The following is a 25033-nucleotide window of genomic DNA, read 5'->3' on the forward strand; positions in this document are numbered from 1 at the left end:
GTGGACCTTATATATCCAGTTGTCAAGTCAATATCTGCTTGAAATGAGGCAAACCCCATAACTTCCCATTGACCACGTTGTGTTCTTGTCAATGAAGGGCTTAGATAATATATCCCACGTTATTCTAAATTTCAATGCGTTTCATCCTTAAATCTAGATATAATCTAAAATGGTAAGTTAAAGAAAGTTTAAATCGTAAATTATGCGTTTTGTCGACTTCTCCCCCACCCACACTGGCGTCACTCCCAGGTCACTCGATCAGACTGGCCTACTCCGCCTGCACAACATAGATACCCCAGATTATGTTCCGTTAACTACACGGCTTGGGTCACTCAACTAGTTTGTTTGAGTCGATTTTAGGTTATATGGAAACTATTTTGGCAGACGGATATGACTATTTGCCTTGGTATTTCCGTCTGACTTACAGTAAGTATATTCTACGCTTCTAATTTTGATTCATGTGAATTACATAACACAGGTAAAGCTAAATGTAATTATTCCGTGTATGGTTATCTCCTTTGAACATGCACCTAACACTGTGTAACTATTAGTTATGGCTATAATTAACTGTAGCATAAACTGGAGCGTCATATTGAATGAATAAACAGATATGAAACCAATTTGTAACATGAAACTTTTCTCACTTTCCTCAAGTTGAATAGTGCATCCTTCGTAAATCACTTATTTTATCAAAGCAATGCAAAATATCACGGTCACTGTCACTGCTATTGCTACTGTCATTGTAATGCAACTTTTTGCTATTGCTGTTAATGTTGTACAATAATTGTAAAATGTAGCAGCAGCAATAGTAGTAATGCGGTGGCATCAACAGCAGCAGCGACAGTAGTAGCAGTAGCAATAGAAACAGTCGCAACAGCAGCAGTAGCAGCAGCAACAACAACAGCAATAACAGCACCAGAAGTAGTAGTAGTAGCAGCAGTACCATAGTAGTATCAGCACTGTAGTAGTGGCTGCAGTGGGAGCAGCATCTGTACCGTAGCAACTTTCGACAGGTCTGGTTAAAAATTAATAGGCCTAGGCTTTCTTATAACAAGTCTAATATTAAGATGGACTACTTTTCGTAAGACTTGCTTGTTAACGGGATTTCGGGAGACTGTGCCGATTTTCCCTTCATTAGTATTTTAAATGTAGACATAATTGAACAAAGACTAAAATGATGGTATAAAATAAAAGTGGAAATCGTCGTTAAACGCTCAAAATAGGAATTATATCCGCTGTTGTATTGGCAATGACAAGATGGATGTAAACGACACTTATTCTGTTTATATTTACAAATGACGAGCTGAGATATTTCGGAAGTGCTGGTACTTGCCAAGGATCGAAACTTCGGTAATTGCACTCACGGGCTATTCCTCCTGCTCACTGTCAGTTTCCACACTTGTGACACTCAAGACTGATTCCCTCTGCTCCTGTCATTTTGCACACTGAAATTTCTGATAAACCATGCTTAGAATTTTGAAGTGTCTCCTAAGGGAAGAACACGCTTTAATTATATAGAAGAGTTCAACTGCAATGCGAAGATACTCGTAATTAAGGAAGATCTTGCAACTCTACCCATCCGGTTAGGAGTTAGCAATGGAGGCTTGTTACAACCGCTAATGTATAGAGAAAACAACAGGTAATGTATGTAGTAACAGCTGTAAATGTAGCACACTCCACAGCTAATGTAGCAAAACTCCCCGCTAATGTAGAAACACCAACAGCTTATGTAGTAAAAAGAAAACCCCAGCTAATGTAAATGCTAATGTAGAAAAATAATGTAGAACGAAAATTGCTTCACAGCTAATGAAAGTACTATCACCAGCCAATATAGAATATTACAATATTACAATATCATTGGCTGAAAAACATGGGAGGAACTAACATAATGGCGTGTAAACCTGTGAGCCACCTATGCCTATATCATTTGGGTGCTCATCTCGGTAACCACTAATCAATACGGTTTAATAATGGTACCGCATTGTTCATAAGATCGACAATGGCGTAGGTTTGCCGCGTCGATCGGTTGGTCCCCATTCCGTTTAACATCTGTTTCTCCAATTTCAGTTAAGCCGGGCACTCACTGCGCCCGACCATCGTCAGCCCACGCGATTCTATGGAGAACGATTAGATTTCAGACTACCATTGATAACCAGCAGGCGGCATGGTGTGGCGTCGTCCTATCGCTAACAGGGAGCAAAGTTAGATTCATCGTACGACGCATTGAGTGCCCTGCAATATACTTATTGGTTTTGCAGTCAGTTTATTAACAATATTGGTCGGTCGGTCATTCTCTCTCAGTCGGTTGGTCTGTCGGTCTGTCTTATATATCTTACATTGGCGGATCTGAAGGGGGCCGGGGAGGGGGACCTGACACCCCTCTCCCTTGCAAAAAAAAAATCAAGACCTACTTTCTTCATGACCCGTGGGTTGAATTTTTTTTTGTTATAATGGGAAAATCAGAAGTCGGGAAAGCTCATTTTCCGCCATCTAGAAATCAAAATTTTCCCGGCGGAGGACCCCGACCCCCTTTCTTTTTGGGGTCATCGATTCATGGAAAAAAAGAATACGTATGCAAATACTCATTTGTTCTGTATATATATCTCGCCAACTAGAAATCTAAATTTTCGCGAGGAGAACTCGGACACCCTTTCTCTTTGGGGTTCATCGATTCATTGAATCGTTTTCAAGAGGGGAAGACCTTGAATTTTTATGAACTTAAAAGTCATTATAAGACAACTCAGAAGATGTTTTTTTGGAAACATTCTGCCCCCCCCCCCTTCGTAAATTTCAACCCAGATTCGCCCCGATTTTATTATGTATAAAGTAAATAGGTAATAGCCCTTCCTCGTCAGAGCAAAATATAAAATATAGGCCTATAACCATATATAATACATATATGATAAAATGATGGTGGTATAGTGGCTATGTTGTTCAACTTGACAGCAAGAGGTCACAGGTTCGATTCCCGTCGAAGGTAATTTATCTCATAATTTATTTATAGAACAATATTCATTGAGTACTATACTGTGCGATGACAAACAGCAAACAGGCATCAAACAGAAGTCGAAACAATGCCACGTGATTTTTCGACGAAAAGTAGTGCTTTGATAATAATTTAAAGACGTAATAGTTTATAGTTGGTAACCTCGATTATGTTCCCCTTTGATATAAGATTTTATACTATATTCTACATTAGCTGGCGATAGTAGTTAGCTGTGAGGCAATTTTCGTTACTACATTAGCTGTTGAGCGTTCTACATTAGCTGGGGTTGATTTTCTTTTTACTTCATAACCTGTTGGTGTTTCTACATTAGCGGGAAGTTCTATTACATAAGATGAGGAGTGTGCTACATTAACGGTTGTTACTACATTAGCTGTTGTCTCCTACAATAGCGGTTGCAACAAGGCTCACCAGTGCAGTTTCCTGCCATTATGACACCAGGCGGTTCCTCAAGTGTCTGGCATTATTAAGGCTAAAAAAATACCATAAAATGTGATTGCCGCTAATTATAATTCAACATTTAAAATAAAATTTAATTCTCAAATTTAAGCTTTCGCAATTCGAAATAAGTACCAGTAATTGATAGTATAAATCTCATCAAATAAATAATCTAATTGTGTATATAATATTCGAAGATTATTCAAAAGGTGTAAAGTAAATTTAGATTAAAGTAATTAGCTAAGTTAATTATTTGATGGCCTCGTTATGGTGGTGGAAACATTTCAAAGTCCTAAAAATTAGATTTAGTAACATTAAGAACATACCTCAACAAAAAATTCAGTTGATTCGAAAAGTTAATAATTATATTTTTCTGCCGACCTCATGTGGTGTCTGACAACATGGGAGCCATGCGTGTCAGACGGAAGAGGACAATTTCCTCCTGGCACGCGATGCCGCCACCACGGACTTCTCTCTCCAAATATAATATAAATCTGTATATTATAGATTCGGCAACAACATTCGAATGCTGCCCGTTAGTATTCATAATGGTTGACAATTTACTTCAGCTCAACCAAACTTGGACCAGAATTTTAACAAACTAGCCCAGTAACCAAATGAACCCAAACAAACTCGGGCATGCAAGGAGAATATGGAACGCAACGAGTCTTTCTGGTTAAAGATAAAATATAACATACACCTCAAAATGGCCAGTTCCAGTCTAAATTTAAAGTCAAGTGGTGTTAATATTTGTCGGAGATTGCCCCAGAGTACAAAATTATTTTAACGTGACAATTGTATATAAGGCTCTTCAGTCAAACGGGGAGGAAGTGGCCTAGCTTGGAGAGGTTCTCTATATCGATACAGAAGATTATAGTATTAGCAAGAACCGATGCTAACGTTAGTTGACCCTGTTATATAACGGTATGATTTATATTTATGAAATTGATAATTGAATAATAAACAAATTATCATTATTTAAATTATTATCTTTCTCATAATTATCATCATCAATATTCACTATATTATCATATAGTAAATTTAATCATGATATATCATCTTCATGTCATCGTCATAGTCATTATTATGACTACTATTACCGTCAACATCAGTGATAGAAATTTCTTTTTCAATGTCGAGTTGTTACTTCAAATCCAACGCAATCTCAATCCATTCCAATATCGGTATCCTTCATTTGTTGGTAGGCCTATTGGTAGATTGACACATTCCAGAGAATGTAGTGGTGAGATTACAAGACGTACAAAAAACACCCCGAACTATTCAGAATGTCGATAAAAATAACGAAACTGCAACAAAGTCATGATCACCAATAGCAACAACTACGCTCTACATAATAACACGAACAACATAACACGAACAACAACGACGACAGCAACAATACCAACAAGAACACCACTACCGTACCTCCATGAACAACAACACTAAAACTACCACCACCACCACCACAACTAACAACAAATACATTACCAACAACAAAAACAACAATTAGAACATCATCACCACCAACAACACCAAAAACATCATCAGCACCAACATCACCATCACCACCAAAAACAATCCATCCCCACCACCAACACTACCATCATTACCACCACCACCAAGACAGCACCACTACTACCAGCAACGATAACAACAACGACAACAATCATGGCAACAACATCATCAACAAAACCAAACTAATATGCGTCAACTTAATAAGAAATCGAAGGCACTAGTTACTTTTTTAAGGCAGGTTGAAATATCATTATTAACTGCGCAAGTCACTGGCGAAACTTCTAAATACGCTTGTAATTGTCTTTAAAATCCATTCAAAAATTTCAAATCGACAAATTATAATAGACTTATCAATACCATTTCAAACTTGCAAGAATTAAAACAACATTTAAATAGTGAACATCATTAAGAACCTTTTATTTAGCAAATTACGTCACCATTTTGCATATAATTGAAACATCAAAATGAATATTATATTAAACCCAATTACAAATCAGTTTAAATGAAGGTCTTCTACTTACTACTAGACAAATTCTGTTATTTGACAGGTATACTGTTGTTTTCATTGAAAGAGTTCAATGCAGATGACCTAATTTCGACAGGCTTAATAGTACATTAATTTTCGACATCATCGGAAGCCTAAGTCCTTTTATTATCAGGTTAAGCACTCAGAAACGAAGTCGGGGGATTAGGTAGGTGATTTTATTCTTCTGGTAACAATAATTGAAAGGTAATAAAGGTGAGTAAAGGCTTGGATTGGAGCTAATGTGGCACTGTATGCCTAAAAAAGTGAAAACAAAAGTTGGTGATCTTGTGGTTATGCGGTCGTGTGTAAGCGAAATGTTCCGGCTTGAAGTCCCTATGGTGGTTGAGTTCTTCAATTCTTTGTCAGATTCCTCTTTGTTACGCTTAAAATAATGTACAGGGTATATCAATGTATTGGCCTTTTAACCAGGGTGTAAAAGGTTGTACATGTGGACCCCTTAACCAATTACCCAACTGGGCCATTGTGGCTTCATTGTGAATTATACTTATGTCGTTATTTTCAATTTTAAAAAAAATAGATAAACATAGTCATAGAACTATTTAGGTATATGCTGTATTTTTGTATTTTGGATTAGGTGAATGTAAACTACTTTCTGATAGTAAATGACTAATAGATAACCCCAAAAACAATATTTCGATCAAAATGTAACTGGACGTTTGTTCCAATTAAAAGAGTAATATAAAAGAAACCCATTTAACAACTTCAAATCAACAAATTAAATAGGCCTATCAATAAAATTTGTACTGAAGAACATTTAAATATTCAAAGAGAATACCAATGTGATATCAAATTTTCTGAAAAGATTTACAGTTGAATATAATATTAACAACTTTCTAACTTTGCCCAGGTAAACAAAAGGTAATTTTCAAAAGGGGAACAGAGAACAATAACTTACTGAAACAGTTGAACAATTTAAGATTTATTTCCATAGGCTAAACAGAAAACCTGAAAGAAATTTCACGTTAGATTTACTGATAACAGGTTCTTGACCGAGATAAAAAAAAAGTTACGATTCTTTCTTTTTATCAAGAGACATTATACTTACATTTTATTAAATATAATTGACACTTTAAACATCTCCAATCAATCAAAATGATTCAAAAGAAGCCGAAAATTTGAACACCTGTCAAACTAAGATCACAAGGGGACGATTACGTTGCTATCTGTTTTATTTTCAAAGTTTTGTTCTATGGTTGTAAGTGTAAAGTTGTACTACGTAAACTGGGACCATTCGAATTCTAGGAATTCCAAATATATACAGACGATACTTCATATTTTCAACTTTTACAGCGCAAGGTCCTACTTTCTCTTCTTTTTTTTTTGCGATTCATAAAAGTTAAATAGAAAAGAATCAAGTTAAACATACAAATACAATTTAAAAGAGAAAAGTTAGGTAATTTACAATAATTAAAAGCGGATCATTTGTTATTGATTGTTCAGCTTTTAAATAAATATCCGGCGAAATGGAAAAGGAATTGGGATACCCGTAGACCTAGGTAAGTAGACCTATAGTAAACTGAAAAGATTATACGCTCGAAAGCTCCCATATTTATTAGGGTTTTAAAAAAAAACACCAGTTTAAACTGTTAGTTACGAGTGTCTTCGTACATCGACATTTTCCATTTCTGCAGACATTATGATTACTGCCAAAATGTTAGATTGGCCTTAGTAACCTAGACCTATACAGCAATGAACAGCACAATGACATCTTTGTACCATCGCAAGAGGACTGGAATCGTATAGTGTACTTGCCAATTCGAAAACCAACTAATAAAACAACAGTTACAAATATGTTCAGAATATTTATAAAACAGGCACCGTTTTACAAAACTGTCATATATAATAGTGTTCTCAATCCTGTAGACACATTACGGCAGACAAATTGGACCCGAATGACTAACAATCTGTCAATTACCAAATCAAAAATGTGTAAACATCACTTCAATCATGGAATTGTAAAAATGGGGAATTTTAGAGTTTTCCTCGGGGCATGAAATTCACTCTTCGGTTCTGACAGTAAAACGGTGACACTGATATCGCCATCCTACGGCTGATATAATTGACGTAAAATAGCCCATATCTCATATAAACCCACTCCAGGGCAATTCCCATTAGGCAATGCAGGAGTAAAGGTTGGAGAACACGGTCTTTTGCGTCAAGAGTATGGATCCGCAGAGATTCAACGGTCAAACAACATCCATTCCATCAAAGTCACCGTGATGTAGTAAATGAGTGGAACTCCCTTCCTCAAGAAGTTGTTTCCGCTTCATCATTGAATCGTTTAAAGTCCGGGTATATATTCTTTGATGATTTATTTATTTTATTATATTTTAATAATATATATATATATATATATGTATTATATTATATAAATACAGGACCATACTTCTTTACAGTTTTGTGCCTATATTATGATTATCAATATAATCATTAAATATCGTCAATGTCCCTGTCCCAGCAGTTACCATCAGAATCACTATCATTCTGACTTTTACATAACTATCATTATAATGATTATTAAATTATTATAATCATTAATATCACTATATTCCGTAATTATTTAGTAACATCATTTTCATCATTGCTATCATCATCGTCATCAGTATCATCATTATAATAATTAAAAATAACATTTTGACAATTTACTACGTCGTTTTTGCTCTTTCAAACTTTTTTCACAATCTAAAATAATACCCTAAAATAAAGAAGAAAATCTAAAAAATGAAATTAATACTTTGAATCGCTGGATAAATTTTGAACTTTCTCTTATGTCATGAATTTAAAGAAATTATTAATCCTTTTCAGCCAAATTAAAAGCAGACCTATATGAGATGACTAATGGAATGATGCTATTTAAAAGTCAGTTAATTATTAAAAGAGGAGTTACTTGTTTTTTTCATGTTAAAAGCTTAATATAAGTTTTTGAAAAATAAACAAAACTGTTCAATTTCTTTTAAATGTTACTCAAATATATTCTTTAAAGTTCATTTTAGATGTTAGTAGTAATCTTTAATCATAATTTATGATATAAGTAAATATTTAGAAAGCACACAATTCTTTGATGTTCTTTAAAGGTTAGATATTACGTGGTAGTCTTAACTGATAGATAATGCTATGTCATCTGGCTAGGGTCAAAATAAGGTTAGAAGGACGTAGCGAACTATAGTGAAATAGATGAAGTACTTCCGGTACGTACGCTATTTATTGGTCGGACGCCAATAAAGAGAGTACTGTACTATGATGATAATGTTCACCATTAATGTTATCGATGAATTATGTAGCCACAGAATACGGTAGCTAATCTTTATATTTTATTTGCGTGTTTTTATTAATTCAATAAGTTACAATCGGTGACTGTATTTTAAAATCTTACTCTTAGAAAACAAAGCATATTGACGAGTTGTAAATAACAATAGGCCTATAATAATTGGCCTGATAATAATAATAACAATATTAATATGTAAGAATATTAATGATGATGACAATAATACAGGTCTATTCTTATTATTAAAATAGCAGGCCTAGTAAAAACAATAACATATTCCGTTAGAAGATTTGTGTTAGGAATCCAAGTCTCCGACGTAAACATGCCTATCGGAATAGTATTGCAGAATTCGCTGCTACTTAGGGGATTTGGGTCTAATTGTGCTAATATTTTATTAATAGTCATTAATATAGGATTTACATACGCTAATAATTTTTAACAAATGGATAAAAGTTAAATTGGTGTAGCAATAAATTCCATTCGTTTCTTTTTTCGATTTTTTGTACACAAAATATGGTTAACACATTAAATATTTCAATAAATGATGGTGTTTAATCAGCTAGGCAGAAAGTAATAAATTGTAAAATAAATGAAAAATTCAATGCTCGTAAGTTGAAGTGCTCAACTAACACTTGTGATGAGCAAGCAAAAGAAAAGAAATATATTCCAATAAAAATATGACACGCATGACACATATATATATATACCCAAATGCATACAGGCATAACGAGTTGATATAGAGGTTTGCACTGTAAGTACATAAAGTGAACACATAGTAACATTGTGTTGACAGTGTGGACCAGGGAACAGTTAAATTTAACTGTTCCCTGGTGTGAACACAGTGTGCACATTATTCCACACGTGTTCAATCACACCGTGTCCACACAGTGAACACGCTGATGATATGTGTTCACACATTGTAAACCTCACCAATTCCGCCCTAGCCAATATAGTAAAAATAGAGTGAAGACAAACTCTTTTACTCTGTTTTACAATAAGGTATGTACTTACTAAATTTTTGTGAATTAAGGACATAAGGTACAACAGCACCGGGCCAAAGTTTCTTCTGTTCTGCAACTGCATTTCGTCGTGCCTGAAAACAAGTACAACTTGTAAATTCTACGTTCGGCACGTAGTAATTTAATAATAATAATAATAATAATAATAATTATTATTATTATTATTATTATTATTATTATTATTATTATTATTATTATTATTATTATTATTATTATTATTGTTGTTGTTATTGTTATTATTTGTTATGAAATACATAAAACATATTTAAACTAAATTAAAAATACTGATCAAGTAGTAAAAATATTGTGTTAGAATTGGAGCTTTAGTTAAACTATGTATTGACTTTAATGCGAAATCGGAACTGCATCAAATAGGCCTACATTAATACTTTTTTGAAATGAATAAACAATTATAACAATGTGAAACAAAACCATGTAAGTCTGACTCCTAAATTCAGCACTCGGACGAAGTGATTGTGGTAAAAAGAAATTAGCGTTAACATTGTTTGACCCCATTTCTTGACATTATTTGTCTATTGGAGTAGCAATCTGTGATTAAACGACATGGTTTGTATTAGAAATCTCATCACTCTGTCAGAATTGTCAGTCAGACAGATGAATGTTAATGAAGTGTCTATAATACACTTTTGCCTATAGTAGGGCCTATCTGAAGATTTTCTTTGTTGGTTTGCTTATTTTAATTTAGCTTGGTGGTATATTTCATTGTAAACCGTATTGTCAAACTATGTTATTTCCAATATGTGTCCAATGTGAGCTATAAGTATAAACAATAAGAATACGTAGGCATATGCTTAGATACACTTGTGCTTTAACTGATGACAGGTTATTTAAAGATACAAAAACACAGGAAAATGTATGGTAACTGTATATTCGTAGTGGGAATATATTCACGTGGGAACGAAAAAGGCGGAAAAGCAGAATAGCGAAGTCGACGTAAAGGAAACATCCAAAGCAGCTTTGAGTATCAGTATTAACACTTCATTTTGTGTATGCAATACTGATGTTTCTACGCTAATCCTATACTTGCTCAGATACAGAAAAATGATTGGATGAAGAGGAGTTCCTCCTCCCGTTGGATATCTCATCTTTTGGGAGCATGTGTCAAGAGCATACAATGATCAATTTAATTTTCTTCATGATTCGGCGCCATACAGCTACATGTCTGTCGACAAGAACATGAGTCAGGTGCACGCACTCATCGACAACTTGAATTATAAGTAGAGTAACACGTGTAAATGTTTTGAGATACGTAACGTTGGTTATTTAATTTCAATTTTAAAAGTTTAGCTTTGACGAATTTCAATTATATTTATTAGTCGTAAACATCGACAATTGTCTCTCTTGGGAAATCTCACGGCGCATAGTACAGCATTATTTAGCATTTTTATTGACTTTAATATGGAATTGGAAATAGATCAAATATTATAATGCGTTTTAAAATGATTAAATAAAAAATTTGCAGCCTTGATCTGAATGAATATGCCTAGAGTATTTATTTCACCGATAAATCTTTTTTATGATCGTAATCTTCAAAAAATAAAATTGAAATAATCTGAATATTATGAAATGAATATAATGAAACAACGTATTGAACGTGTGTAGGCCTACACCTGATAATTGCCAACGGGCAAATATACAGTAAGCTAGATTCAAATGAATCAAAAACTGTACGGTTATTGCTTTTATTATTTTTCTTAAATAAATTTGGTTTTGTTAGGTTGCTTCTATTTCAGATCAATATAGTTGCAAGTGTTACCTATTAAAATAAATCTTTGATCAAACCTGTGACAGTTAGGATCCAAATATTGTTACGCTACAGGCAATATTTACATAGGATTCATAATTGTCTCGCTAAGAGCACCGGGACGTGCTAGGGTAGACCATGGTAGACAAACCTGATGTGTCACCCTTGCCCTAATGTCTGATACTAACGTCAGATGATACGGGATCTGGTGTTGCATTGATCTCAGGATGTCTTCAGGGAGAACATAGTCCTGTTAACATACAGTGTACTTTACATGACGTTGAATAATAAGCCAGAAGTTATTTTTCAGAGGTTTCCTCGCTGATATCAAACGGACCGCCACGTTAGAAACAATAATTATACAGATTCATATTTCCCAGGTCAGTGCGCGTGGACCTGAAGTCTCAGTTCTTAACTTTAAATCTCAGCAGCAGTCTGTGTTGTTTACGTTTTTGCGCGTACAGTGGACATAGAGCGTCGAGATGAAGATGACGTTACCTCGGCAAATCACATTATAAGAGTTCAGGATGTTTCCATTTTAAACATGATGATCATGTTCACCAAACCCTTGACATGAACACGTAGACACACACAATTAAAAAAAATTAAAAAAAAAAATGTAGCAGTGAAAGTAATGTAAATAGCAAACGGTAACTTTGTTAAACGACACAAATTTTGTTTTCATCGCTTGTCAGACTAATCAAACGTCTGCAAAGTATTTTTTTTTTAGTTCGTCGACACGTTGTAACACCTGGTGATGTTATTGTAAATAGGCCTACGTTAACAAGTTCCAAAATTTCAATTTATCACGTAGGTACATATAATGCAAGTCGATGACCTTTTGCAGACGTTATCAAATATAATTACCCGAGTTGGAAATGTGATTGACTAATTATGGTTGATTCTGAAACTTATTTAACACTTAAGTAAAAGTAAAGTTGACCGTAAAACGTAATACACAATTTAAAAAATTCTAACACTACCGTCTTCTTGCCGATAACGTAGGCCTATATTACAATTTACAATGTCAGAGATAAAAATATTACATTCACTGCATCAGAATTTCAGCATTGTAAGCTGGCTAGATAATAGAATAACTTTATAATATACTGTACATTATAGAGTGTAAAACTGTTTACTGATCTACAAGCATGGAGAAAAGAGCCTTGGCTAAGACATAGCCGTTTCTATATCATTATAATTATCCATGTAGGACACTTGATTCCTTTATTAACAAGGGTTGGCCTCTATACCGTAATTATAGGTTGTGCTACTGTAGCTGTCACCATGCTTGACATTAAAGGTAAAGCATCATATTGGGGGCACGAAGGTAAAGTGGGGGATCGATGATCAATTTAGTGGCGCTAATTCGCAAAATATGGTGATTTTAGTTAATTTTTAACTACTTGACCGTGATTTTGGTGGGGGGAACGACTGGGGACGCGAGTATTTTTTTTTGGGGGGGGGGGGCGTGCGCCCCCACCGCCCTCCCCTAGATACGCCACTGGTGCTAATTGTGTATGTGACCACCTAGCCGCCGTGCTAGATGTGTACACTGTACTGGACCTATATGTTAAGTCTTTATCCGAGAAGACTTGGTTCTACCAACCAAACCCTGGAGGAGCGGCTGGAACCAGCGTCTGTCATTGAGTGTCATTTCATGGATTTTATCAGTTTTTTTTATCTATTGTAATACATTGAAATTGTTTTGATTCACTTCCACTACTCAACTTTTTAAATGTAGATTATTTACAATATAATTATCAAAATTGGAAAAATACCAACTGTACAAAGACAATGATGTTTTCCCGGCCGAACCAATGAAATATTACATATTCACAGAGACGCTGATTTTTATGAAAATTGTAATGAGAAATAGATGTTTACTGGTCATTTATATACTAGAAGGAACGTTCAACAATCTTTAAGAAAATGGTTAAGTTGATGGATGCCAGACTAGAATTTGAAGTCCAAATACGAGCAGTGCAACAGTGAAAATGTGGGCCTGCACTTTTATGAGATGCGATACTCAGATGTACGGTTGAATGGAGACACATGGGGTATACATACATGATTGAAACAGCCCTTCTAAGTACGGTGGTATGGTTAATGTATTTTGGGTTATTTTTTCTTGCTATAACATCTTTTACAATTTTTGACTGAAATGTAGGATTGATTGAATGATTGACGTTACAAGGTTAACAATAGACGTTACAGGCGTTATTTAATTAATTTGCTGTTTGATAGACAAGGTGAAAAGTGTGGCTTAGGAAGGTCAGTTTCATTATTTGATAATGTTAATGTCGACTAATCTTTACAATTAAGAACAAAAACAACTCAAAACTGCCCAAATAAAAATAAATATAGCAGGACTTTTTTACGCTGATTGACAGGTTTTTGAGTTTTAGAAATGGAAAAAAACTTTGAGGCTTAAAACACAATAACTTATATCGGGATGTTATTTGTTTTTATTTGACGACCGTAAGTGGCAACCAACGAAAGGGAGGTCCATGCTTGTTCGGAAGGGAGGAAAATTGATCTGAACCACCCCATCCCCCCACCCAAATGCAAAAATAAAAAGCCTCTTAGATCATAAAATGACTTATTCCAATCAACTGGTGATTCAATTAGGCAAACTACAATTAGCATGAATAAATTTTTGATATACAAACTTGTGAAATATAATTAATTCACGTAACTTCTGTTCTAACACTGGAAAATACAAACTTCAATTAGGCCTACCACCTATTCGATTTGAAGTCAAATTAATGGTAGTCGCACACATCATTACAGATTATGGCTGTTTACATTAGATTCAAATGAAGACGATGCAAAATTGAATAGTTTTGTAATGGTCTTAGTTGATAGAGCCACATACATTACAGCATTTATATAGCCCTATTTCATGACGATCAGAGCGCTGTAAGGGTGGACTTAGTATCTCATTCAGAAACTTTCTTCCCCTAAGGATCTCTTCGTGTCTGGTATACCTGATAAACCGGTCTCTTGTGCCCACAACAGGGGCCGTATGAACCAGCACACTGGGGTAGCATCCACTCGAAAGACGTAGGTTCTTTATAGTACACGAGCAAATTGCGCACTGGGCCTACGGCTTATAATCAGGCCTATATAAGCGAGCGTGCCGTTCAAACCAGCGCCGATATTATGGCTGAGGTTGCTCACGGCCATTCGACTCGCATAAATTATGTCTGTATCTTAAAGTTGCTTTGGAAATGAAACTGGTAATATAACATTTTAAAAGAAATACTTAAAATAAGGTAGGCGTAGACGATGGCTGTCCCGATATTTATTCACATGAATGATTCACACATTAAATTTGTTTTCACGTTCGTAGAATATTTTATGTAGGCTTTATTAGAAGTATCATAAATGAACTGTTACAGGACAGGAGCTTATCCGACAGGCGGCTGGACTGATCTGACTCGTTAACTGGTTTGTAAAATACGACCAAGCCATTGTAATTCATCTGCAGTTTATTGACGACCCAGATTCGACGATACATTATACGCTATACCGTATTAAATGCTTGTATGAATGTTTTGGATGATTTTATTATTTTTACTTCAGTTCGGTGCTGGCATTAACACAAAAACAAATGCTACAGAACCGGACACATTTTATAGTTCATGCATAATTTTGTTTTAATTTGTTTGATTTTACTTATTTCATCCTCATCCAACAACAAGTACACTTTTTTTTTTATAAGAAAAATCTTATAAGAACACTGAGGCTGAAATTGCTTGAAAATTAAGAACAAAACAAGAACAAATTGATGCTGAGGTAAAATGTTATAAGAGGTTTTTATAGAAAAACCAACAAATCTTACCTGCACCTAATGTGCAGTAGGCATGTTTATGTAATACCCTAAAAAATGCAGTACAGCAATAGACTGCTGTACAGTAATAATATTCTATCTTTGGGAAGTATGTAAAATAAGAACAAAAAAAGAACATTTTGAGCCTGAAATCGGCCAAAAAATAAGAACACTGAGCATAGGCAATATTTTACTGGTTCTTATAAAAAAAAAAGTGTAACTCGCCATTTACAGGATGGAACGATGCTTTATAAACCGAATCATCCTGTTGAGGATTAGGGAATGGAATCGTTTATAGTCGTGAGAAAGAAGCACAGAGTCTGGGACCATGGGATTAGAAGGCAAGCATCTCTGCTAAGTCATAATACAACTCCACTCCAATCATGATTGTAAAAGAACGGTTATTAACTGAATTCGATGTGGGCTTAATTACTTTTCGTATCACAACTGTGCAGCAACGTAAAAATAATTTACAAATAATGACAAATTATGTAGGCTTAAATATTTGAAGTTTTAAAATTATAACTGATATACAATTAATTTGTGTCTCGGATATTAAGTTTAAAGCACGTTCCAAAATAATGTTATGACACTATACATTTTGCTAATCTGTTTCTGAAAATACTAAAAAACTGTAAGTCATGGCCTTTCAATTAATAATTATTAATAATTATGATATCAAACACATTGAAAATAAAGATAAATATTTGATTAAATTGTCTTTTCTGTACAAAAGTACAAGCCTTTTATAACGTACTGTTTTGCAGTTAAGCTAAGTAGAAAACAAAATCATTTCAGGATTCGTAGTTTACCAATCTCTGTTTATTTTATATATAGACCAAATAAAACATATTGAATCTTGACTCTTGAATACAGTAGAACGTAACTTACAGATATCGTGTTCAATAGCATCATTGTGGCAATGCATAGGCCTATCCATTTTCTAGTTATAATATTATGGGAATCCAAACCTGGTAGTAATAATATGTTCACTATACTAGCGCCTTAGGGGGCTTAAGCTACTGCAGGCTACTGAACTGTTTATTGGGGGTCAGCCAAGATTTCAATAACTTTCATTCATAACTTTTTGTCGTTCTGATTACTGTAGGCGGTGCTGCCCATAATTCCAGGTCTTGCGGTGTACATGCGTTTTCCCAACGGCCTGAATCGGGCATATGGCTGGTAGGCTTTATATAGGCTTTTCCATGATCATTATAAGCCTTTAGGTAATGATTATCTTTATTTAAAATATTTCACAATAATTGACGTTGCATACACAATGTGTGTTTTTTTAATATATTTAATTAATACAAACAAAAAATATCGTTACACGGGAATGCCTAATATTAAATCTAATTTAAATAAATCATGGACAAAATAATTTGTACATGTATTGCTTAAATCAAATTAATAAAACAGACAACGTTTACATAATCTTTCCTTCCTTTAAGGTACCTTTAATCAGCGATAACCTTTGTTTTGGTAGCTGGAGACATAGGCCTATTCGTATATTTTATGCTCTTTCTTACGACACTTAATACAAATTTTGTAGGGCCTACATATGGCAAGGTAGATCCTAAAGTAAAGAGTGCATTAAGAGATACAAAGTAGGCTACGGTTAAACGGGTCACTCTGCTATTGTACTTCAGCATACTCTTTTAACTTCAGATTAAAGATTCTAAAGAGTTGGGATTTACAGTATCTGTTGTGAATACAACCGGCCTTGATAAAACTATGAACAAACAGATGAATATACAATTAATTCTCCGTATTCAGATTATGATTAACAGTAATGTCGCAGCTGCGATCGCAATCTAAATGGCGCCCTCTTTTAAACTTGATTCTTTTTTTTTTATCCAAGGGGCTCACCTTCTGATTGATAAACTGGTCCTCAGGTGGTATTTCTTTAGTGGGTTAATATAGCCTTGACTAACAAGAATTATACTACAGTATTTGTATGATGCTATTTGTCATAAATATGATTTAGGCATGCGTAGATTATTGTAGGCTTTGCCAGATTTCTAGTGAGAAAATTAATATCATCCTCCGTATCGTAGCAAAGCAAGCAAGAATAAATCAATAGGCAGTTTGAATTCAATAGTGTTGCTTATCATTACAAATCAAATATTTCAGATACGTGTATTATGTTAAGATATGTATATTGTCACGATTGATAAAAATGTCATATAAAACAGGATTAAGTATAGAGAATTCAAAGGTTTCTGTCGCATTCCTTTATTATGTCCGAACGTGATGCGATCACTATCTAGAAATCATACATGTGTGTGCTTATGTATAGCTGCGCTTGTCTACCACATAAAAATGGTTGAAATGAAACCGTCTGCCAATTATTATACTAGAAATTGCAAATTGCAAATGAAGTGCTGCGAAGTACAACTGCATATAAATCTTCTTCGAACAAAATTATTTATGCGAGTCAAGTGAAAATAATGAATAATAAAACTATAACAAATAATATGAGACACGACCCATTGTCTATATTAGAACACTTCTCATTGGGTAACAAAGTCGTAATTTTCATTTTTGTCAAAAAGTGTCTATAGTGTGGTGAATTATGGTTTAGATTTTTTTAAATAAAGTTTCAACAATTTCTATGTATGTGGAAAATGTAGTTGATTACCAAAGGTTACAATTTTTATTTTGAAGACTGCATGGTCTAGGAAGTGTACATTTTTTTATGGGGCAAGTTTCCAAGGGCGGGTTTTCTAGGGGCGAGTTGACTGCCAAAGAGTGTTGCCAAAGTGCGTCCCAGCGTGTTATTTGATCACAAGTGCGAGACATATCACAAGTGTGAGCCAGCCAGCCATGACGTCACGACAATAGATAGAGACGTTAGCCAGTTGTGCGAGGTATCGGCTGAGATTTGTGGAGTACAATTCAAAAAACAACTATAGGTCTAATAATGAATTATTGTGATGTTAAATAGACAATGTTAGCTATCAAAGAGCGACGTTGTTTTTCATTGGGACCTTCGTCCCTTTAGGGCTAGGCCTATACCATCCTAGCTAGTCTAGGCCTAGAGTAGGATAAGGCTAGCGCGACATGCGGACGTTGGTACGAGTAGGTTAGTCTACAAAAGTCGCCTAAAGTAATTGATTTTACCCGGCAGAACGAAAGAAGGAAACTCCGCTTTTGAGTCGTCTTAGGTCTTAGTCGTTTTTTGACAAACAATGACCTTTCGAAAGTCAAATTCCTGTCAAGAATATGAATTGGCTGCTTCGCAGCAATTATATTATTCATGCGATTCTGCAGACACACCATTGGACTACAGCAAGTTTGCTAAAGTCTTGTGAAAATGACAGTGGGATCTACAGTTAAAAATTGGAATAAATGCATGAACATTTTTTCCAAAAAAAAACAAGACTTTCGGAATAATTATAGCCTGGAAGTGAACAAATAGGCTTATAACAGTAGACCGGTACCTTAACAAAATAGAATATCGTTGTATGTCGACCTTCAACCATTTTTATTCGAAAAGTTTGTTTAAATACATTCCGTGCTTAAGTTTACGCCTTTATACTCTATCCTTCTAAAACAAGAACGTGGCTTATGTAATGTTGGTCCACAGAAAAATGAATAATGAAAACGGGATGTTTTAGCAAAAGGAGAGACAATTCCTGGTAAAAACTTGTTTTGACATCATGGCTTCAATAAAAATTAGCTTGAAAATAAATTTAAAATTGACTTCAATTTTGGCAAAAGGGCAACTTTCAAAACACAGTCGATTCTCAAAACGAATTGTGTTTGAAATTTGCCTTTTTTTGTGTTCCATAGCCAACGGACTGTTGGTGGAACACGGTTGGTATCTGAGATTCAGCTCCTTGTATTCTGGAATTAAGTATTAGGACGTCATTTTATAAACCAATTTTACCTCGAAAGTTATCAATTACACGACTTAGCGAGAAATAATTTAAGCCCTTACTAGAAACAAATTTTTTCGAGTTTTCGCTAGAGCCCAAAACAAGAACATGTGCGAAAGTATCGAAATCTTCTATAGCGCAGTGTTGCAATGTTTAATAATTTTTTTTGCGGATACGGAAAGTTGACTGTCGTAATTTTAAATGGGAAGCAGCATAGAATAGTTGCTATATTGAATGTTGATTCCACAAAGTCTACGAAAAGACACTATAGTTTAATAGCTGTACTTATAATCATTGTCCCAGATACATCTTATTGAAGTGTTGCAGACTGTGCCTATATTTTTCTTCACCTCTTAGCTAAACTGGGGCACAGCACTGTGGATATCATTCGCCTACAGAAAAAGGTTGTAACAAGTCAATTAATTTTCCCTGTAGATACGATAGTTAAGGCCTATTTGGACCTATATACAGTATCTTGAACTTCAATATAAAATAAACCCTCGTAAAATTTTAATAACAGTTACAGAATCTTGAACAAACATTGCCGAGGAAACTGCCATTTGAGCTTTCAAGTACTGTACCTACTGATTCTATAAAAGGATCGCAATATAGGTCTATTGTTTAAATGTAACATAATAACCGAGCCAAAGGCAAATTGTTGTTTTGAAGATGAAAAGCACTGAAATACAGACACTTGTACTTTCATTTTAAGGAGGCTCAAAGGATAATACATTGTGTTCTATAATGAACCGATCACATGGGAGGTAATCCGGAATATCTGGATCCAATTTACATTCCCACACGGCATCTGAGAATATTTGACAGTTTTATAAATAGTCCAGTTGCCTTTATATCTATATAATATATATAAATAATGGTTCATTTATAGTAATGCTATAATTATATATATAGGCCTATATATATATATATATATATATATATATATATATGTAACGTTAAAGACTTGAAGGACTTTCTACTGTCAGATGCATTACCAACTGGGTCACTGGGGGCTTCGTTGGGAATACAAGCAGCAACTGATTTTTTACTACTCGTTAACATGCGTGGAACAACGCTATTTCGATGCACTGCAAATAACAGATCAATAAATGATTCGACCTCATCTTACGCAATTCGACAAGTCAGGATCTCCAAAAAGATATACTTCTTAAAAATAAGCTATAGGCCTATATGTCTATTAGTCTATTTGGCATACCGGTATGTATTGATTTGTTTATGTATATTACAAAGAGGATAGCACCACCTTTACATTGAAATTTCTATTAAAATTTTCCTCACAATATATATTTTCTTGACATTGTCTTGTTAAAGCTACATTGCATAAATTTACAAAAAAAAACAAAACAAACAAACGAAGTGTGGTTAATGCATCAGATACCAGTACATAGTACACCTGGAACTGCCACTTCCATACGGTATATGATCTTGACCCTTAACGGATGGGTGATGAAAGCTATATAATACATTTTGAATAATCATCACAAATGAGTATCTTAACCCCTAGTTTAACAGTATGGATTAGTTTTGCGACCTTGTACAACCTACACGCCCGAACTTGCAAACACGGAATTTCGTGCAGCATCGTGGTTCTGCAAAACCATGCTTTTGGTATCACGCGTATCTAATATTAGACCTAAACTACGTGTAAGTTAACCCACGTATTTCGCGTGTAATACTATCAGGTATGTCAAATATCATCACTATGTTTTCTTCTTTATACTGAGTATTCTGTTCAGTAGATATCTACTATCCTTCCCACACGGCTCTGGTATGAAGTTGTTTTTAGTCGTGAGAAAAACAAATCTTGCTGTCACAGGAATTGAACCCAGCCTCATTTGATTGGAAGGCAATCATCTTAACCACCAATAATTTCACTCCACTATACTGCTGAGCAACAGCTGTAAGCGCGTGACTTGGTTAATTTTCAACGTATTTATTTAATGTTCAACTTACCCTTCCTTTAATTGGCGGTACATAAATATCTCCCTCAACTAAGAACGGTTCCTCTAGACCTTGTGCTATTGCTGGAAATTAGGACATCAAAATAACATTATTGGATGATAATATTTTATTATACATTGATTACATTTTATAGCATATTTTTACCAAAGAAGCCTAGATCCCCATGAAGGGGCACTGGTGTAAAATGAAAAAGAGTGCTGAGAATCAGAACATTTATCACAAATCAAGACGGCCGAGTCGGGGCAGAGTACGGTGCTATTGTGGCACCGCTGCATTTGACAGTTTTATTATAGGAGGCCTAAAGAATAATTGCCGAAATTTATCTATATATTTAAATAATAGTAAAACAGCGTTAATAATTTATTGAGTTTGTTTTTTTCTTAAGGGCTGTATCTTTAAAGAAGAGCACAGCAATCGGGTCAAATAGGGTTCATTAGAGGACATACCGAGTTAATTCTGAATTATCTGGACCAAGTACATGTTAAGCCCTTTCGGAACTAATTGAATGTGCGCTATCTAAGTATGCATACATTATGTGCTTGCAATCGGAACATTATCGGACGTGAACTGATGTCAAAACCAACAGCAAAGTGGGTGGAAAGTAAAACGATTTAAGACGGACTTACCTGCGTTTATTATGGCATTGTCTTCCAATATGGCACCCATACCATCCTTTTCTGATTCATTACGTACTGGTATATGGTCAAGGAACTCTGTAATTCAGAATTTTGAATTTCAAATTAATTTAGTTATAACATTTGTTGGTTTTAGATTTTTTAAGCCTCATTTGATAGTTTACCTCATCCTCAGTTTGTCCTTATTTTGCTCTCATTTCAAAGAAATTTAGCCTTGGTGTTCTTATAAAATGTGTTCTTATTTTTTAAAAAAAGTGTGTTTGAATCTTCTATATTGTTTTTTATATGTATTTTTTGTAAAGATGTTTTGTATAGGAGAGCCACTTGATAGTGCTTGCACTTTTAGCACTCCTCAGGTAATGAACATTTTTTTTGTTTTTATCTGGAATGGCTTTTAACCGGATGTTGAATAAATGAAATACAACTGCACCATAGTTTCTATAGATCTAACTCTAAAAGCTCTGATGGTAATCAATGATAATGATAATATGAATTATGTGAATAGTATAAATAATATGAATAATACACTTACATGCCTATTGTATGTTAGTGGTATGCGTAGAAATCTCATATTTACCTTTTTGTATTGGTGGTGCCGGAGGAAGTGCACTATGCTACAATGAGAAAAAAAAAACTTCTTTAAAATGGTGATACATAATATTCTGTATATTTATTATGATAAGCCTGTTAACATTTGGTTTAAATAGTATAATAGTACCTTGTACTTTGAGGTAATTTATAAAATCAATTTAGTTAAAAATCCAATGTCACGTAAATTAGATTGAAAAATTATGATTCTATACTAAAGTGTAGGCTGAAATATCTCTTCGAAACATAATTTTGTACTAGTTTGTCGGTGAAAAGTGCAATACAATTTAAACAGCGGATTGTAACCATAGTCATTTATTAATTTAATATGTGCCATTGGCGTTCATTACAGGTCAAGTTTAGCCTACGTCTGTGTACGCTTTAACTCACGATGGCGTTGCCAATGGATATACGCTCCTGTCGACCCATTCAACAGCTATGATCAAAGCTAATTGGCAGAATTAAAAGTTCATAATTTGATGTGATTAATATAGTTAATTTACAAGGCCCAGGTGCAAACTGGACGATCTGACTCTCGGCTTGAATACGAAGCCGTGGACGCCGTATGACTGACGATGTTTCGTTGTTATAAGGACAATTTCTCTCGCTTCGATGACGTCAAATCTGAGCCGACGTGAAATAATTGCAGGGCCGGTGTTTCTCGTTATTCTAGAATCTATAGACCGCAAAAAGATTTTTATTGGTCATATCTACAATGTTTACTTTGAATTAGGCCTATTCTTTTACATAATGTTGATAGGCCTAGTACGTTACCGATAATACGGTGCTGGTAGATCATGTAATTACATTTCAAAATCAACATCGTCATCATCATCATCATCAACATCATCGACATCATCATCAAACAATCATCATCAACAACATCTCTTTATCATCAAACAAAGACATTCATAACATAGTTTGTTGTCGAGTTCATAAATCATTATTTATAATCATATGTGTACAAGGATCTATCCATGACGATTTATTATAAAATATTTGCAAGTTTATAGTCCATTTTGTTTTGTGATATTACCACAAGCAACTAATAGAAGTACTAGTAGAGACATGTAGCTGCAGTACGTAGCAGTAGTAGTAGCAGCAGTATTATGCTATAGTAGTGGTACTGTAGCAGTAGGCCCAAGTTCAAGAAAAAGAACCTTCGACTAGATTTTAAATTCTTTAAACCGGAAGCCTAATATTGTCTATTGTGTGTACCAAGTACATTACAATCTCGCTAAGAGCGATGATATTCGCATAAAAGAAATAAAAAGGCAATATTATAGTAATGGAAGGGTATTATCCTCGAATTTCTGCTTAGATAAGCTCTTTAAAGTGTGACAAACTATTACAGTGATTAATTCAGGTTTTAGACAATGACAATATGTCTATCAATTGTTCAGAGAGGACAAACTACTAGAAGTGGGAGTTTATTTAAAAGTATAGTATAAGCGTTATACTACTTGTTGCACCAACAAAAGGCATTCACGCATGGAGTACAGTACCTTTTTAAAATTTATCCTTTAATTACTTAGAATAGTCCTCCCATTTTCGTAATTCTTCTGATATAGTGGGCTTCTGTGTGACTTCTTGGCGCCAAGTTTTAATATCTTTTATTATGATTTAGTTAAATGATTGTGTGACAGCTGGATTTTGATATTAACGTTGCAGGTAGGTAGGGCCTACCGATGGATTACCTTTCTAATGAAAATCAGACCTTAAGACACCCTGATCCAAAGTCACCAGGGTGTCTCTGCTCCTACACCCACTGAGAATGCAGTAGATAGCTAACAAAATTAGATCCGCCATTAAGGTACCAGTGGAAACACCCAGACTTCATATATACAGTGCATTGATGCGAACTGACAAATAAAAGGTGGCGGATTATGATTTCTTTCAAATGGGTATCGTGTTATACACGAAGACGGTCTACAGTTATGATGGATTTTAAACGCAACTGATTATGCGTTTGATTTAGAACTATTAGAGCCTCATCATATACAAACGATTAATTCTGCCATAGAGTTATGAGGTTAATAACTTCAAGGGTATAATTATAATGTACAAAAATTAAATAGATGCATAAATGAGGCACGGTATTGTGTAACTTGTTTGCATGGTAACCAGTTGAGAAAACAACCTGCCTACCATAATTAGTAGTCTTATTGATAATATATTATTATGAGACACCAATAGAAATGCAAGAAATTGTGTTAATACCGGTATTAGCTGTAACTTGTTTGCATGATAACTAGTTGAGAAAACCACCTGCCTATCATAATTATTAGTCTTATTGATGATGTATTATTATGAGACGCCAATAGAAATGCAAGAAATGGTGTTGATATTTGCCTAAACCTTATAACACTTTTAAAACTGTTCAATAAATTATTATTTTCTTAGGCCCTATACTATAATTAAGTCTTGTATAATAGGCTATTGTATTTTGCAATCATATGTTATGTATCGGTCTATTGTAGTTAAACTTAACTGTTAATCATCATAATTTTTCATCCTCACCCTGTTGACTGTATATCATATTTATTCAATTTATACTT

General features: G+C 34.4%; 1 protein-coding gene across 5 annotated transcripts in view; it reads right to left on the bottom strand.

Annotated features, from left to right (window-relative positions):
• The window catches only part of LOC117106863 (balbiani ring protein 3-like), a 68667-nt gene that overhangs the window by 32394 nt on the left and 11240 nt on the right, over window positions 1-25033 (bottom strand). For all 5 annotated transcript variants that reach the window (XM_033248353.1, XM_033248351.1, XM_033248352.1 and 2 more), the window contains exons 2-5: window positions 22465-22501; window positions 21879-21965; window positions 21244-21314; window positions 9781-9862 (exon numbers count right to left, since the gene is read on the bottom strand). In XM_033248353.1, coding sequence (XP_033104244.1) covers window positions 9781-9862; window positions 21244-21314; window positions 21879-21965; window positions 22465-22501 — 277 coding nt within the window. The remainder of the gene's footprint in view (window positions 1-9780; window positions 9863-21243; window positions 21315-21878; window positions 21966-22464; window positions 22502-25033) is intronic.

This window comes from Anneissia japonica, unplaced genomic scaffold (assembly GCF_011630105.1).
Source record: "Anneissia japonica isolate Jap-2015-1 unplaced genomic scaffold, ASM1163010v1 scaffold1165_len1893470_cov193, whole genome shotgun sequence".
Lineage (NCBI taxonomy): Eukaryota > Metazoa > Echinodermata > Crinoidea > Comatulida > Comatulidae > Anneissia > Anneissia japonica.